The sequence below is a fragment of the Xenopus laevis genome, chromosome 8S (genome assembly GCF_017654675.1).
Source record: "Xenopus laevis strain J_2021 chromosome 8S, Xenopus_laevis_v10.1, whole genome shotgun sequence".
In the NCBI taxonomy this organism is placed as follows: Eukaryota; Metazoa; Chordata; class Amphibia; order Anura; family Pipidae; genus Xenopus; species Xenopus laevis.
In genome coordinates, this window is record NC_054386.1 from 10,891,122 (window position 1) to 10,907,405 (window position 16,284).

At 42.4% G+C, this 16,284-nt stretch overlaps 1 protein-coding gene across 9 annotated transcripts in view; it reads left to right on the forward strand.

Annotated features, from left to right (window-relative positions):
* MGC83480 (protein) overlaps positions 1-15,591 on the forward strand; it is an 82,427-nt gene extending 66,836 nt beyond the window's left edge. For 6 of the 9 annotated variants that reach the window (XM_041574247.1, XM_041574245.1, XM_041574243.1 and 3 more), the window contains 8 exons: positions 770-930; positions 3,018-3,504; positions 5,030-5,778; positions 7,246-7,386; positions 7,471-7,604; positions 10,015-10,181; positions 10,404-10,603; positions 13,322-13,929. In XM_041574247.1, coding sequence (XP_041430181.1) covers positions 770-930; positions 3,018-3,504; positions 5,030-5,778; positions 7,246-7,386; positions 7,471-7,604; positions 10,015-10,181; positions 10,404-10,603; positions 13,322-13,363 — 2,081 coding nt within the window. In that variant the 3' untranslated portion in view covers positions 13,364-13,929. 9 annotated transcript variants of the gene reach the window in all.
* Positions 15,592-16,284: the final 693 nt, after the last annotated feature.

Below are 16,284 nucleotides of genomic sequence, written 5' to 3' on the forward strand. Positions count from 1 at the left end.
TTTTTGGTTTTACAGCCACTTTAACATTGTAACTGCCACTTGTTTCTTAAAAGTCCAGTGGTATGGAAAGTGTAGAAATAAACTTTACTTTTGGACATCCTTTCTGCGCTTTCTTCCGTTGAAGGGAGCGCAGGAGTAGACGCACTCAATTATTGTGAAGGGGGCTGTACTCACACAGACGCATGTATGCACCGAATGCAGGTGAAATGCAACATGCTGCGTCCCACCTGCGTTGGCGCTTACATGCGTCTGTGTGAGTACAGCCCCCTTCAGAATAATTGAGTGCGTCTACTCCTGCGCTCCCCTGCGGCTGAACGGAAGAAAGCGCAACGCAGGGGAATGCAGGCAAAAATGGCCGTGTGCAAGAGCCTTAAAGAAGCTTCATTATTAAGGGTAAACTACTGGTGTTAAATCTGCTTTACTGCTAATGGCACAGGTTTTAATTCAGTTCTAATGATATACAGTAAAAAATATATAATTTTTGTGTGTATCAAATCACCAAAGCTTACTTTACAAGTTGTGTTTATACGCATGCATTTAATTATACCAACACCGTGTTTTTAATTCTAATTCCTGCAAAATGTCATTTTGTCGCACTGAAGTGGAATCTTTCACAGGCATTAAAATTGACAGTTTGGAACTGGAACCACCAAACATAATATTATTGGACTGAAAGTTTTTGCTTTGCAAAGATTCCACTTTATACAATTGTACTTGTTTGCTTTCTGGTCAGTGGTCTAATCTCTTTGTGTGTTTGTGCATTTTTAAGCAAACGATAGCACCTGGCCTTCTCTGAAACAAAATTCTGTGCCCAAACCAGCCCAACTCAGCACGGACTGGAAGGATTCCAATACTGATGCACCATTCAAATCTGCCGCTATATCAAGTCAGCCAATGCCTTCCACAGCTGCTGTGCCCAACGACAAACTGGTACTTTATTTATTATGAGTGTTTTTGGGTTTTTTTTACAAATCAGGGCTGTTTTATCTTTTCTGTTGGCTAGGGGAAGAAAACCTAGTTGGCGCAAAAACCCTCCCCCCCTCCAGTGTGTTGCCCCCCCTCCCCCCTGGCCTACCGTCCCGCTGGGCAAATGCCCCTAACTTGTTACTTACCCTTCTGCGCAGGTCCAGTCCAGGGAGTTCACAGGCACTATCTTCTTCCACGCGATCTTCCTGCTTTGACCGGCGCATGCGCAGTAGGAGCATTTTGCCGGTACGATCTACTGCGCATGCGCCAAAAGTCACGAAATCGGAAAACTTTGTGACTTTTGGCGCATGCGCAGTAGCTCCGTACCGGTGAAATGCTGCTACTGCTCATGCGCCAAAAAACCGTTCACAGCAGGAAGAAGATCGCGTGGAAGAAGATGTCGTCTGTGAACTCCCTGGACTGGACCTGCGCAGAAGGGTAAGTAACAAGTTAGGGGCATTTGCCCAGCAGGACGGGTAGGCCAGGGGGGAGGAGGGAGGGTGGGCGGGCAACACACGGGAGGGGGGGAGGGTACGTTAATAGTGCTTCTCCAGGAGAATTCTGCACTGAAATACGTTTCTCAAAAGAGCAAACAGATTTTTTTATATTTAATTTTGAAATCTGACATGGGGCTAGACATATTGTTAGTTTCCCAGCTGCCCCAAGTCACATGACTTGTGCTCTGATAAACTTCAGTCACTCTTTACTGCTGTACTGCAAGTTGGAGTGATATCACCCCTCCCCCCCAGCAGCCTAACAACAGAACAATGGGAAGGTAACCAGATAGCAGCTCCCTAACACAAGATAACAGCTGCCTGGTAGATCTAAGAACAATACTCAATAGTAAAATCCAGGTCCCACTGCGACACATTCAGTTACATTGAGTAGGAGAAACAACAGCCTGCCACAAAGCAGTTCCATCCTAAAGTGCCGGCTCTTTCTGAAAGCACATGACCAGGCAAAATGACCTGAGATGCACCTACACACCAATATTACAACTAAAAAATTACACTTGCTGGTTTAGGAATGAAATTCTATATTGTAGAGTGAATTATTTGCAGTTTAAACAGTGTCATTTAGAAATAAAAAATACACCATAAAAATCATGACAGAATCCCTTTAAGAATAGTCTTCAATCCTAGAAGTAGCTTAGAAGGCCAAGAACAGAAAAACAAACAAACCCTGTTGTAAAGTCTAGTCTGAGTGCTACTCTATTAAAGTGATGCTACTGTATAATCAAGATAAAATGTTTGCTTTTGCCTATGGCATAGTTTAATGCAGGGATCCCCAACCTTTTGAACCCATGAGCAACACTCAGAAGTATAAGGCTTCGGGGAGCAACACAAGCATAAAAAATGTTCTTGGGCTGCCAAATAAGTGCTGTGATTGGCCATTTGATAGCCCCTATATGGATTGTCAACCTACATTGAGACTCTGTTTGGCAGTACATCTGGTTTTTATACATTTATACAACTAAAACTTGCCTCCAAGCCAGGAATTCAAAAATAATCACCTGCTTTGAGGCCACTGGGAGCAACATCCAAGGGGTTGGGGAGCAACATGTTACTCACGAGCTACTGGTTGGGGATCACTGGTTTAATGAAAGAGTAACGCTGAATAATGTTTATTACAGACACTTTGCATGTTTTTTTAGTGCACAACGGCTAGTGGACTGTTTACCATTCATGTTATTCTAGCTCCGTCTGTAACAAAAAAAAAAGTCCGTATTTTCTTAATCAGATCCTGCAGCCTGATGGTCTGTTCACACATTTAGGATAAAGTGGATAAGAAAGTAATGAAAAGCAAAGCGTTATAATATTACTTTCCCTTTCTTATTGTGTGAATCAATTGCTTTTTGCTGATGATCGTATAGGAAACAGTACATTGTAGTGTAGTTGATTTCAAACACAGGCAAGTTTCTTCCTCCATATAGTTTATATTTAGTGAAAGCTTCTTGTAAAGATGTAAGTAATGTATAATAGCAGCAGATCTCACGGTGAGGAGTCCTTCACAAACAGAAGGAAATGTTTACTTTTTGTTATGGTTCACAGGCTGCCGACGCAGGAAAGCTTCCCACGCAGATGCCAGGCTTGAGCAAAACATTGCCACATAACTATGGCATGTACCAGAATTCTCTTCCTCTCAGTGCAACAAATTCATTAGAAAGAAGAGATGGAAGTCTGTCAAGATCTGGGCCTACAACCCGTCCTCGGCCTCTTCCTTTAGCTTCAACAAGCAATGTCCATCCTCCAGGCTCTTCACAACAAATACAACAGAGGATATCTGTGCCACCAAGCCCAACATACCAGCCCTCTTCCTCCCCTATATTCCCTGGAACTGATGGAAGGCCCGATCCACCTTTAACTGTGGCCATTAGGCCTTTTCTGGCAGATAAAGGATCAAGGCCACAGTCTCCTAGGAAAGGTCCCCAGACTGTAAATTCCAGTTCAATCTACTCTATGTACCTCCAACAATCTGCTCCACCAAAGCACTACCAGCAAGCTGTATATAACACCTTAAATAAATCCGTTAAAGCAGGTAATAATACGAGGTTGCGTTTTAGTGAATCGTATTAATTTTTTAATGTTTTTAATTATGTAATAAAGAGTTTTATAGCTTTAGTATAATAATGTTAATTCTGTTTCTGTAAATAGGTATAATTGCTATATTTCTAGTAGGAAAACATGGTTCAGGATTTGGCCAGGATTCGGCCTTTTTCAGCAGGATTTGGTTTCGGCCGAATCCTTCTGCCTCTCTGAACCAAATCCTAATTTGCATATGCAAATTAGGGGCGGGGAGGGAAATAGTACAACTTTTTGTCACAAAACAAGTAGTAAAAGTAGTAAATGTTTTCCCTTCCCACCCCTAATTTGCATATGGAAATTCGGATTTGGTTCATTATTCGAATCTTTCACAAAGGATTCGGTGGCTCGGCCGAATCCAAAATAGTGGATTCAGTTCATCCCTGATTTCTAGTGGATTATTCCTCAATCCTGACCAGTTAGATAATTATTGAAATTTACAACGAATACAATAATTGTCAGTTTGGTAGGAAGTTCCAAAGTTCTGCTCTTCAAACGAGATCACCCACAGTGTTGTTGATCACTTAGAAGTAGGGATGCACCGAATCCACTATTTTGGATTCGGCCGAACCCCCAGAATCCTTCGCAAAAGAAACAGCCAAATACTGAACCAAATCTGAATCCTAATTTGCATATGCAAATTAGGTGTGGGTAGGGGAAAACATTTTTTACTTCCTTGTTTTGTGACAAAGTCATGCGATTTCCCTCCTTGCCCCTAATTTGCATATGCAAATTTGGATTTGGTTCGACCTGGCAGGGGGATTCGGCTGAATCCAAATCCTGCTGAAAAAGGCCGAATCCCGACCCGAATCCTGGATTCGGTGCATCCCTACTTAGAAGTCAAGTTATGCAGGATGAAAGATGGCACCTGCCAACCCCGCTGCTTTCATTTTGGGGAACAGGTAGGGAAAACGGAGCCAACAGTACAAGGTTGCCAGCTGATAGTTTCAAACTTTCCAGTTTTAATATGTTAACAGGAAATGTATAGGAATCGTTTGTAAGTTCTTTGCTTTAAATTTATCCGATATGTAAGATTATATTAGCGGCCCAGTGCATATGATTTTACAGCAGGACTGGTGTTTTTCATTCCCTACTTGTTCATTAACTCAAGCAACAATTGGTTTAATCAGCAGTTCAATAAATATAATTCACATTTGCTAAGTGACTCGCTCTTTGGTGAACCCATTTTACCAGTGTTAAGAACCATTACTGGTGTAACATGCAGGGTCCCATTATGAGTAGGCTGGCGCTATTTGAAACCCTGCAGTGTCCTTATTAAATCTGAAGGACTTGTCTTATAGATTGACCAGTGTGTGATCTTGTCTACAACTGTTATTTTATATATCCAGTCTCCTCCGTTTTTGTTTTGAGTCTTTTAACTATTAGGAGCTTAAATTCCCAATTGGGATTCTAGATTTAATTGTTTCCCAATTAAATCACGTGTTTGTTTAAAATAATCCTTTTGTTTCCAATTATTTCAGTCTATGGAAAACCCGTTGTACAGTCCGGATCAAATAACTCTTCACCGTTACCTTTCATGTATGGGGCATCATCTGGAACATCACACGTTCAGGTGGACGGTATGGACAGAGAACCAGGCGTTGAGGTGGTTCCCCCTTCAGGGGAAAACAGTGGTGTGGAAAACATTCCACGGCCACTTAGTCCCACCAAACTAACACCTATTGTTCACTCACCTATGAGATTTCAAAGTGATGCAGACCTTGAAGCTTTGAGAAGAAAACTAGCCAATGCACCTAGACCCCTAAAAAAAAGGAGCTCCATAACCGAGCCAGAGGGTCCAAGTGGACCCAATATACAGAAATTGCTGTATCAGCGCTTCAATACTCTTGCTGGGGGAATTGAGACGGCACCTTTTTACCCTCAAAGCAACTCTCAAGACTTTGTAGGAACCTTAGCAGATGTTGATAATGGTAACACCAACACCAACGGAAATTTAGCTGAAGCTATTTCCATGCAACCTGCAGTAGTTTCTCCTCCTCTTCCTGAACCTCCGATACCGGCTGATAATAACGACAACAAGTTGTGTTCTCCTATTACTGAGGAACCTTTAAGTGAGGAAATTATCCCTGAATCATCAGAAGACAACAATAATAATAATCCTGCCATAGCCCCTTCCAATGACAAAACACCAAGCCCAATTCTCGAAGTTGCTTCTCCAGTCAAAGAGGACCTACTGCCGTCCCCCAGCATTCCAGTGCCAATGCAACAGGTAAGGAAGTCAAGAAGCAGTGCTTTATTAGGAGACCACTAATGCATTATCTGCATTGCCTAAAAATGCTTTAATGGCCAGGAAGTAAATGTACATTTCTATTTGACTGTAATTCTGCAGTTATTATTGGTGTTGATAAGCCAATAAAATATAAGAGATAACATAGTAAGTTAGGTTGAAAAAAGACAGAAGTCCATCAAGTTCAGCCTTAAAGGGGAACTAAAGTTTAAACTAGAATAATGCTAGAAATGCTGTTCTTTGTATACTAAACATAAACATGAACTTACTGCACCAGAAGCCTAATTAAACAAATGATTTATGTTTTCAAAGTTGGCCGCAGGGGGTGATCATCTTGTAACTTTGTTATACATCTTTGCAAGACCAAGACTGTGCACATGCTCAGTGTGGTCTGAGCCTCTTGGGGATCATCATAAATGATAAAAACAGCACAATCAAATAATATCTGCCATAGAAGCCGATACAGCAAGGCTGATTAATGATCAGAATATACAGACTGCACTAGGTCTGCAGATACAAATGAAAACTGGAAATTATTCCTCAGTGATCCACCAGTAGCTTTAGTCAGTCAGACTCTTCCACAGACCAATGGAGTAGCCATCTCCACCTCAGTAACATAAAATAACAAGAAAGTCTGGAGAGTCTTTGCAAGTGTGTAGTTTTATTATCGCACTACATATTTCGGACCCATCTGGTCCTTATAACATGCACCAGAGGAAGGACCAGATGGGTCCGAAACATGTAGTGCGATAATAAAACTACACACTTGCAAAGACTCTGCAGATACAAATCTCTACACGGTCGCTGGTTGCTCTACAGGGAAACAAACAAAGCTGCTCGAGTTCTGGGAAGTAAGGTGGGGGCTCCCCCTGCCGTTTGAAGGTATGATTGTTTCCCTGCAGAGCAGTTAGTCACCGTCTGAAGTTTACTATCCACATCAGTCAGAGCAAGTAAAACAAAGGGGGAATTTCACTGCATACAGTCAGGTTTCTTATAAAAAATGGTACACATTTTTAAATTAAAGTATATTGGTGATTTCATTTTCATTAAAGAAAGTAAAAAATGGGATATTTTTGCCTTTACATCCTCTTTAAGTCTCTATATAACCTGCCTAACTGCCAGTTAATCCAGAGGAAGACAAAAAACCCATTTGAAGCCTCTCCAATTTGCCTCAAAGGGGGAAAAATTCCTTCCTGTCTCCAAAATGGGACCAGTCCCTGGATCAACTTGTACTATGAGCTATCTTCCATAACCCTGTATTCCCTCACTTGCTAAACACCATCCAACCCCTTCTTAAAGCTACAATGAGTTTTGCAAGAGGCCCAGCTGATGCCATAGATTAGGCATTGTGGGATTTCAGATGGGTTATCTCACTATGAAACTGGATTGATATATAAAATGTACATTCATTAATTCATCATGCCTAATTGAGTTTATTTTCTTTCCCAGCAGGTTAAACGCACGAACCTAAAGAAACCAAATTCAGAAAGGACAGGCCACGGGCTCAGAGTGAAATTTATTCCTTTGGCTTTACTGCTCGATGCTTCATTAGAAGGAGAGTTTGACCTGGTACAGAGGATTATTTATGAGGTAATACTGCATTGTCGAGTTACTTGCAGAATTCGGGAGCCCTGATTCACTTGGATGAATACTAACCGCCCTTATCTGCCTCAGGTTGAAGATCCCAGCAAACCTAATGATGAAGGAATAACGCCCCTACACAATGCTGTGTGTGCAGGACACCACCATATTGTCAAATTCTTGATTGATTTTGGAGTCAATGTGAATGCAGCAGATAGTGATGGATGGTAAGTTAGATATTTCCTGTAGAATCGTGCTATGTTAGCCTGCACTCCATTCTCCCAGGCTTTACCAGGTACAAATCAGACAAGGATCACCTCTCCCTCCAGCAGTAATAATCCAAAAACAAAACTCAGCTGCACAATTACATATTTCCTTTGGATTCCATCCGTCCCCTAAATGTTAAATGCTCAGCCCATGATGCATCTTGCTGATGTTTCCAGCTTTTCTTGCACCTGCATTGTTATTGCTCTTGAATTGTTTTCCGGGGGGGGGGGGGAACCATGAATGTTTTAAATTACCATGCATTCATTATTATCAGTAACTCAATACATACAATACTATGGAAAACAAAAGTAAAAAAATTACATGTCAAGAAGGGAAGTAAAATTCTAAACTAAGGAAACCATCACTGCCCCTGGAACCGTGGCTGCGTATTTATTTGGCTTTGGCTTGATTTCATGTTTTTTACTGGTCCCTACGTTTATGTTTTTAACTTCGTGATGGATGTAAATTGCATATAAAATTTCCCACTCTTCAATGCGTCTCATTTATATAGAAAAATATCTGACTCTCTGTGTGTCTGTAGCGTATTGTAAGGCTCTGCTGGGATTCGAGCCAGGGACCTTTGGGTTTCTGGCTCGATGCCTTAACCATAGGACCAGGTGAGCAGCCTGTAGGGTTGCTCACTATATGTTACTTGTCTTCTGCAGCCCCAGCAGCAGCCTAATTGGTTGCAGTAAGCCAATCAGGGCTGACTCTGCCCTATGTTTAAGAGCAACCCTCCAAACACTCCTTAGCTGAGAATTGGTTCCCTTCTTAGCAGTGCGGCAAGGTCCCTAGCTACGGGTTGCTGTTCTGGCCTCCTTCCTATTCTGCCTTATCTTGTCTTGCTTTGCTTTGTCTGAATCCTTCCCTGTCTTGTCCTGCCTGGCTCTGAACCATGTCTTGATCTGCCTTACCTTCCCCTTACAATTCTGCTCCAGTCCTGCTTTAAACCTTGATCTTTCCTTGCCTTGACCTTGACCTGACTTTGCCTTTCTGGTTCCAGCGTCCTGTTCTGACCTGTACCCTGTCTATATCTTCCCTCGTCTCGCTCTGCATCTTGCCCTGCCTTTTCTTTCCTCTTGCTATCCAGTCCTCTCGCTATCCAGTCCTTCTGCTCCCTTACTCTCCTGCTTTCCTGTCCTCCTGCTTTCCAGCCCTTCTGTTCCCATCCTCTCCTTCTGCTTCAGTCTCTTTCGGTTCCAGTTTCCTTCTGCACTCTATCCCCAGTTTGATCTGATCTACACCCGCACCGTCCCATCCAGTCTGTTCCTGTTCCACTCCTGCTCCATCCAGTCTGTTCCTGTCCTTCATCATCCCCCTCTTCATCCTGTCTAGTCCAGTCCTGATCTTCGCCCTCTCCGTCCTGTTCCGCTCTGCCCCTGTTCCAGTCTGACTCATCGCCCTCTTCAGCCTGTTCCTGTCTTCCCTTTACGTGTTCCCCAGGCACATACAGCTCCTGCCTCAAGGGCTCACCCTTCCCTCATCAGCCTCCACAGCGCCCCCTACCTAATCCTTGACACATAGAAGCAAAAATCATAGAAGCTAAAAATCCCTGCAGCCAGTGACATGTGCACGTCTTGGCCAAAGCAATTAGCTGCTTTCTGCAAATATGATTGTGCTTAATGTCTGTATTCCCTTAGTCTGCGGCTCAGCTTCTTCCACCTTGTAGTCTTGAAGTCGAGGACAATCTCTGAGCAGAAAATAACTCAAATCCTGCCTAATTCCTCCAGGTCATGCCCCATCTGGTCCCACAGATATTATGCTGGAATAGTAGCATTAATGTGCAGCTGGTCACACCCTTTTGCTCATGTCAACGACTTCCTTGCAGAGCTAACAAATTGTCCCTTGAATAAACGATTGCCCAGTATCGATGACACTCACACTTGGGTTTGCTCTGAAGGGAAGTGCTAAGTGTGACACTATAAGGCCTCATCACACACAGCAACACTGGAGTAGATGTTTTGAGTAAATGCAGAATTTGTGCAAAAGGCAGTTATTTTGTTAGATTTTGTTTGTACTGGAATCAGTTATTTGAGTGAGCTCTAATACATCTGCTAGGAAAGAGAGCCTCCCTATAAGATATATTGGATCTAACTGTCAATGAATATCTGACACCCAACTGCTGCATGAAGAGAGAATGAAGAGAAACAGATGCTGAGATAGTAAATATAAACTTTATTTATTTTAGAAATGGTAAATTTTTTATTGATTGTATTTAGAACATTTCTTATTTCAGTATGCTGAAGCTTATATTAAATTTTCCTTTTCGCGATCGTTCCCCTTTAACATGAAACCTGAACGGTACATTAGCAACTGTGCATGAGGACTTGGCAATCTGTATCCTTTATTGGAGTCTCTCTTTTTCTTCAGGACCCCTCTGCACTGTGCAGCTTCATGTAATAGTGTTCACCTCTGCAAAATGCTGGTGGAGTGCGGAGCAGCCATCTTTGCCTCGACAATTAGTGACGTTGAGACTGCTGCAGACAAGTGTGAGGAGATGGAGGAAGGCTATATCCAGTGTTCCCAGTTCCTATATGGTACGTTCCGTGGGTTTTTTCTGATAACCTGTATCATTAATGTTATTCATGTATTTTATTTAGCAATGACTGCTCTTACTTATATGAACGGATAACATTCATGAACATTATGGAGATTGTACATCATTCCCAGCAAAACTTACAATCTCCATTGCCAGCATTCACATTAAGGTTGGTTTTATAATAAATCCTTCTGATCTCCTCTGTCTCATTGTACCTCAGGTGTTCAGGAGAAGCTTGGAGTGATGAATAAAGGGTTGGTATATGCGCTGTGGGATTACGAGGCCCAGAATGCTGACGAACTCTCATTCCGAGAAGGAGATGCCATTTCGATTGTCAAGCGCAAGGATGATGTGGAAACTGAATGGTGGTGGGCCCGTCTCAATGATAAGGAAGGTTACGTGCCTAAAAATCTACTTGGGGTAGGTATTTCTTCTTTAACTTTATATAAGCACTTGAATTGTGTAAATTACTGTGTGAGCACTGACTGGCAAGTCTGACTAAACTGTCCGATGTTGACTTCTTTAGTTACTCTGGGTTGCCAACATATTCCATGTAAAGGGTGGGTAAACCGAGGTGAGTATTAGAGCATAGGGGAATGTGCTGCTTTCCATGGTCTGGAACCGTCTCGCCTTTCAGATTGCCAGTTCTTTTTATGTTGCCAGCCCTTTCATGTTGCCAGTTCTCTTCTTCCAAATTTTAAACTGGCCATACACAGAGATCCGCTCGTCTGGCGATGTTGCCAAACGAGCGGATCTCTCCCCGATATGCCCACATCAAGGTGGGCGATATCTTGCTGATAGGCCCAACGATCGGATCATAATGCTGCCAATTTGGGTGGTCGGATCGCATCTACAAACAGATGTGGCCGCAATCCGGCGGGATTGTTAAACTTTGCCCGATCGATAAACTGCCGACTCGATCTGTCTGCAGCTTTTATCGGCCCGTGTATGGCCAGCTTTAGGTTGTAGTATTCATAGTTCCTGCTCTGGGGTTCTAAAGGTGGCCATAGATGTAGAGATCCCGTCGGGAGTCCCTAGGGTCCAACGATTGGATCAGAATGGATGCAATACAGGCGGTCAGATCACGGGACCACATAAACGCACAGATGCAGCCGCAATCCAACGGGATTTTTTAACCTGCCCGAACAAGGGATATCGATCTCGGAAGCCCGTCGGATGGCCCCACACACGGGTCAATAAGCTGCCTACTCGGTCTGACGGCAGCTTTTATCGGCCCATGTATGGGGGCCTTAAGGCCAACACTTATAGGAGGATGCCATATTGGAGCATCCCTGATAATAAATTGGGATTGCACAGGACCAGCTAATAAAGACAACTAAAATAACGTATTGCTTTTAAGATTACAGACAAATTATTGCAAATGTCCTGTTTTTCTTTGCATTTGTTCTTCTGTCCGTTCACTCAGTTGTGCAATTTCGTTAAAAAAAATAAATAAAAGTAAACCCACCAAGTGTGTGCTGACAGGTGGATCCTATCCCATTACTGCTGCATTCTTTTACTATTCTGCTTTGGAATAAATCGCTTTTTAAATATAATAAACATTGATGTGTGCCATTCGCTTTACCTGCAACGCTAACCGCTCTCACATGTTGTGCAGATTGTGATAGCGTTTGTGTCGATGTTTCAGACCAGTTGTGTTTTCTGTTGTTCCTGAGTCTCTAACACTCCATGTTGCCCGTGATATCACCATCTGTATGGATGTTCCAATCCCTTAATAACTAGTGAGTTGAGAAGTATCTGTATTGTAACATGGGCACAAGGATAGCATTGTTTGCAGTGCAGCAATGTTTCGTTTTGGACCCATGGGATTTTCTTGTATAAATGACTGATAGAACGCCCCTTTAAAGGAACAGTTCAGTGTAAACATAAAAACTGTGTAAATAGATAGACTGTGCAAAATAAGAAATGTTTCTAATACAGTTAGTTAGCCAAAAATGTAATATATAAAGGCTGGAGTGACTGGATGTCTAAAATAATAGCCAGAACACTACTTCCTGCTTTTCAGCTCTCTAACTCTGAGTTAGTCAGCGACTTAAAGGGGGGGCCACATGGGACATAACTGTTCAGTGAGTTTGCAATTGATCCTCAGCATTCAGCTCAGATTCAAAAGCAACAGATATGACCCATGTGCCCTCCCTTAAAGGAGGAAACCCCTAAAAATGAATAGGGCTATAAATGTAATTTTTATATAGTGAACTTATTGCACGAGGCTAAAGTTTCAGCTTGTCAATAGCAGCAATGATCCAGGACTTCAAACTTGTCACAGGGGGTCACCATCTTGGAAAGTGTCTGTGACACTCACATGCTCAGTGGGCTCTGATTGGCTGTTGAGAAGCTAAGCTTAGGGCTCGTCACTAATTATCCAGCAGAAAATGAGCTTCCCTGGCTGTAATATAAGCTGATGCTACAGGTTTGCTGATTATTAAATTCTGATGCTAATTGCACTGGTTTCTGTGCTGCCATGTAGTAATTATCTGTATTAATTACTAATCAGCCTTATATTGTGACATTTCTATTCTATGTGTACTGTATATTCTGAGTGTGTCCCTAAGCTCAGTAAGTGACAGCAGCACAGAGCATGTGAATCAGTGAATCAGCAGAAAAGAAGATGGGGAGCTACTGGGGCATCTTTGGAGACACAGATCTTTACTGCTAAAGGGCTGTGGTTGCCTTGGGCTGGTACAGAAGCTCAAAACATAATGTACAACATTTCTAGCTACTTCTTTAGTTAAGCTTTAGTTCTCCTTAAGTCACTGATTGGTTACTGCCTGGTAACCAGTCAGTGTAAACCAAGAGAGCTGAAAAGCAGGAAGTTGGGTTCTGACTGACAAGTTATATATCAAATCACTCCAGCCTTTATACATTACATTTTTGGCTAACTAACTATATTAGAAACATTTTCTATTTTGCACAGCCTATCTATTTACCCAGTTTTTATTTTTATACTGAACATTTCCATGTAGTACAAGGCTATTAGAAGTCACCTCAGAGGTCAGTAGCCTGTGCTGCTCTACGATCACTTGTTTCTGTTTTCCAGTAGGAGAACTAATTATATCAAGTCAGCCTCGGGTCACTGTATAGTCAATCTGTTCTCATCAAGCTTTCTTCCTTTTGCAGCTCTACCCACGGATCAAACCCAGACAGCGAACTCTGGCTTGAAGCGCACGGCCATGTTCTCTGCTGACACTGGAAGGACTCCTGACCCCGCTGGTTAACACATTTCATAAGGGGCTGCAGCTGTAGTTTAGTTTGAATGCGAAAGTTGTGTCGACTCCTTCAATATAAAAATATCCCATTTCTCTCGGCGTCGGCCATGGTGCAAACCAGTTGCCAATAACAATTAATAGTCGTCCAGTTGACTGGGATTTAAATAAAAGGTTAGATAACTCTGTCCTCTTCTACTACAGCCGCTGTAAATAAGACCAATCGCAAGCTGCCTCATACTGTTTCTATTTCCCCTGCTGCTTATGCCAAGTAATGTTTTAGTGCCTGTGATTCCAGTAGGAGCCGCTCCTCAATTCTACTTCTATTACACCCACATTCGGCACTAAACGTCAGCGTGTTTTTTCATTGGCTCATTCTGATCACATGTTCTGAGGAGGGCAGGCCTAATTTGCCAACCGGAAGGCTTCTATAAAGAGTTCACAGCCATGAGGTTTGTATGTGTGTGACTGGCCGAGCGATGGGCCAATGATACTTCTTTTTTTTTTTTTTTTGTATGAAAGTATAAAGTAATGTCGGTTTGAATTAGGAGGGATGTGAATGAGTGACATGAGGATGTGGCAATAGCACTTATGGGCAAGAGCGATGGGCCAATGCTACTTGTGTTGATCTTTTTTTTTTTTTTCTTTTAGTATGAAAGTTGTATAAAGTAATGTCGGTTTGAATTGGGATTGAACTGTGAGATTCTGAGTGACACGAGGAAGTGGCAATAGCACTTATGGGCAGGTGTTAAAGTACTAGTCCCTGTGGGTTTCACTTCGCTTTAGTGAAGGCTGCTAGAAATGCACGTGGAAAGAACTTGCAGGGGATAAAATACTCTGTCCTCTAACATTGGGGAGTATTTGAATGCAGAATGACTAAAAACGAGTTTCATACTTGTGCTCTTAAAGGGATACTGTAATGGGAAAAAGGTTTTTTTCCCAAAACGCATCAGTTAATAGTGGTGCTCCAGCAGAATTCTGCACCGTTTCTCAAAAGAGCAAACAGATTTTTTTATATTCAATTTTGAAATATGACATGGGGCTAGACATATTGTCAGTTTCCCAGCTCATGTGACTTGTGCTCTGATAAACTTCAATAACTCTTTACTGCTGTACTGCAAGTTGAAGTGATATCACCCCCTCCCTCCCCCCCCAGCAGCCTAACAACAGAACAATGGGAAGGTAACCAGATAGCAGCTCCCTAACACAAGTTAACATGTTTCTCTGATGCGAAACGTGGAAATTCACAAATTTTGACGCCGGCGTCAATTTTTACACACCAGTTTTGCAAATTTATTCGCCAGCAAGAAACGCGGAAACTCGCGAATTTTGACGCCGGCGTCCATTAAGATTAACGGCAGCGACAATATGACCTCTATTGTGTCCAAGTCAATGGGCGTGCATGAAATTATCACCGGTGTCAACTTTGTCGACGACGTCAATTTTTTTGGACCGCCTGCAAATTTTTGATGCAATTTCAGAAATTTATTCAGCAGCGTGAAACGTGGAAACTTACCGCAAATTCACGCCTAGCGAATGAATAAGCCCATCACTAGTCTTCTAGCTGCCCAGCCATAATGTAGATCGGGTTTGAGCCAATAGTTATTGTTCTGTGCACCGGTCTTTACAAACCAAAATCCCAGTTGCTGCTGGACTACAACTCCCAGAATGAATGAATGTGTTGCAGGATGGCAGAGATACGTTAGGAAAGGCTTTGAAGGTGGGACAAGCCATTGGCACTGAGATACTATGAAGAGTCTGGAGTAAGTAGAATACAATAAGGAGAGACTGGTGTGTAAGTGATTTCCATGTAAATGAGTGAGAGGAGAATGTTGGGAGCTAACGGAAGGTTTGCACTAAGTTATACACTGTAGTGACTCACTGTTTATTACCAGAAGTATTTGTTTGTTTTTTTTAATTTCCCCAACTAGTTTCATTCTCCTGCCTGTGTCCGGCCCCAACTCGCACATAATAGTGTAATTTATATTCATTCGCTTCCACTGAGCTAAATACGCTCTCACCGTGTTTTTGCATCTAAGTGTAGATATTGTGCTGATGGTGGAAAGTATAAAACCGTTTAAAATGATTTGCTACTACTGAAGTTATTTCCGAATGGTCTTGAAAAAAATCGCATTCAGAAACAAAACCACTTGTAAATGGACAATAAAATTGTGCTAAAGCATGTTCAATTGTCAGCTCTTGTGTCTGTTCAATGTCACCCAATACAGGTGCCATATGTGGAGTATGGGAGGCCCCAGCTCTTCCCAGGAGAAATAAAAGTAACAGGAAGAAGTGTGGGAGTAAAAGACAAAACGTTGTCCATTCATTGGCTCATGTGACCCAACATGTATGTTGTAATATGTTTGTTTGCACTGTGAATTGTAAGATCCCTTAGTTCTTGGGCAGAGATACACGCAAAAATTCGAGGAGATTTAGTCGCCCGGCGACGTCGTCGACCTTTCTTCAGGCGACTAATATCCCCGAACTGCCTTCCCGCCGGCTACAATCTAAATCGCCGGGATGGCACTTTAATCGCTTTGTTTTGTGAAGTTGCCTCGCAAGGTAACTTCAGGCAACTTCGGAAAATGAAACGCTCAGAGTGCCATCCCATCGGCGATTTACATTCTAGCTGGCGGGAAGGCTTTTAGGGGAGATTAGTCGCCCGAAGAAGAGGTGATTTGTTGCCGGGCGACTAAATCTCCCTGAATCTTCGTGTGTGTCTCTGCCCTTAAAGGAACAGTAACATCAAAAATGTGTTTAAGTAATAAAAATATAATGCAGTGTTGCCCTGCGCTGGTAAAACTGCTGTGTTTGCTTCAACAAAACTACTATTTTTTGTTTTTGTTATATAAATAAGCTGCAGTGTAGCAAACACTT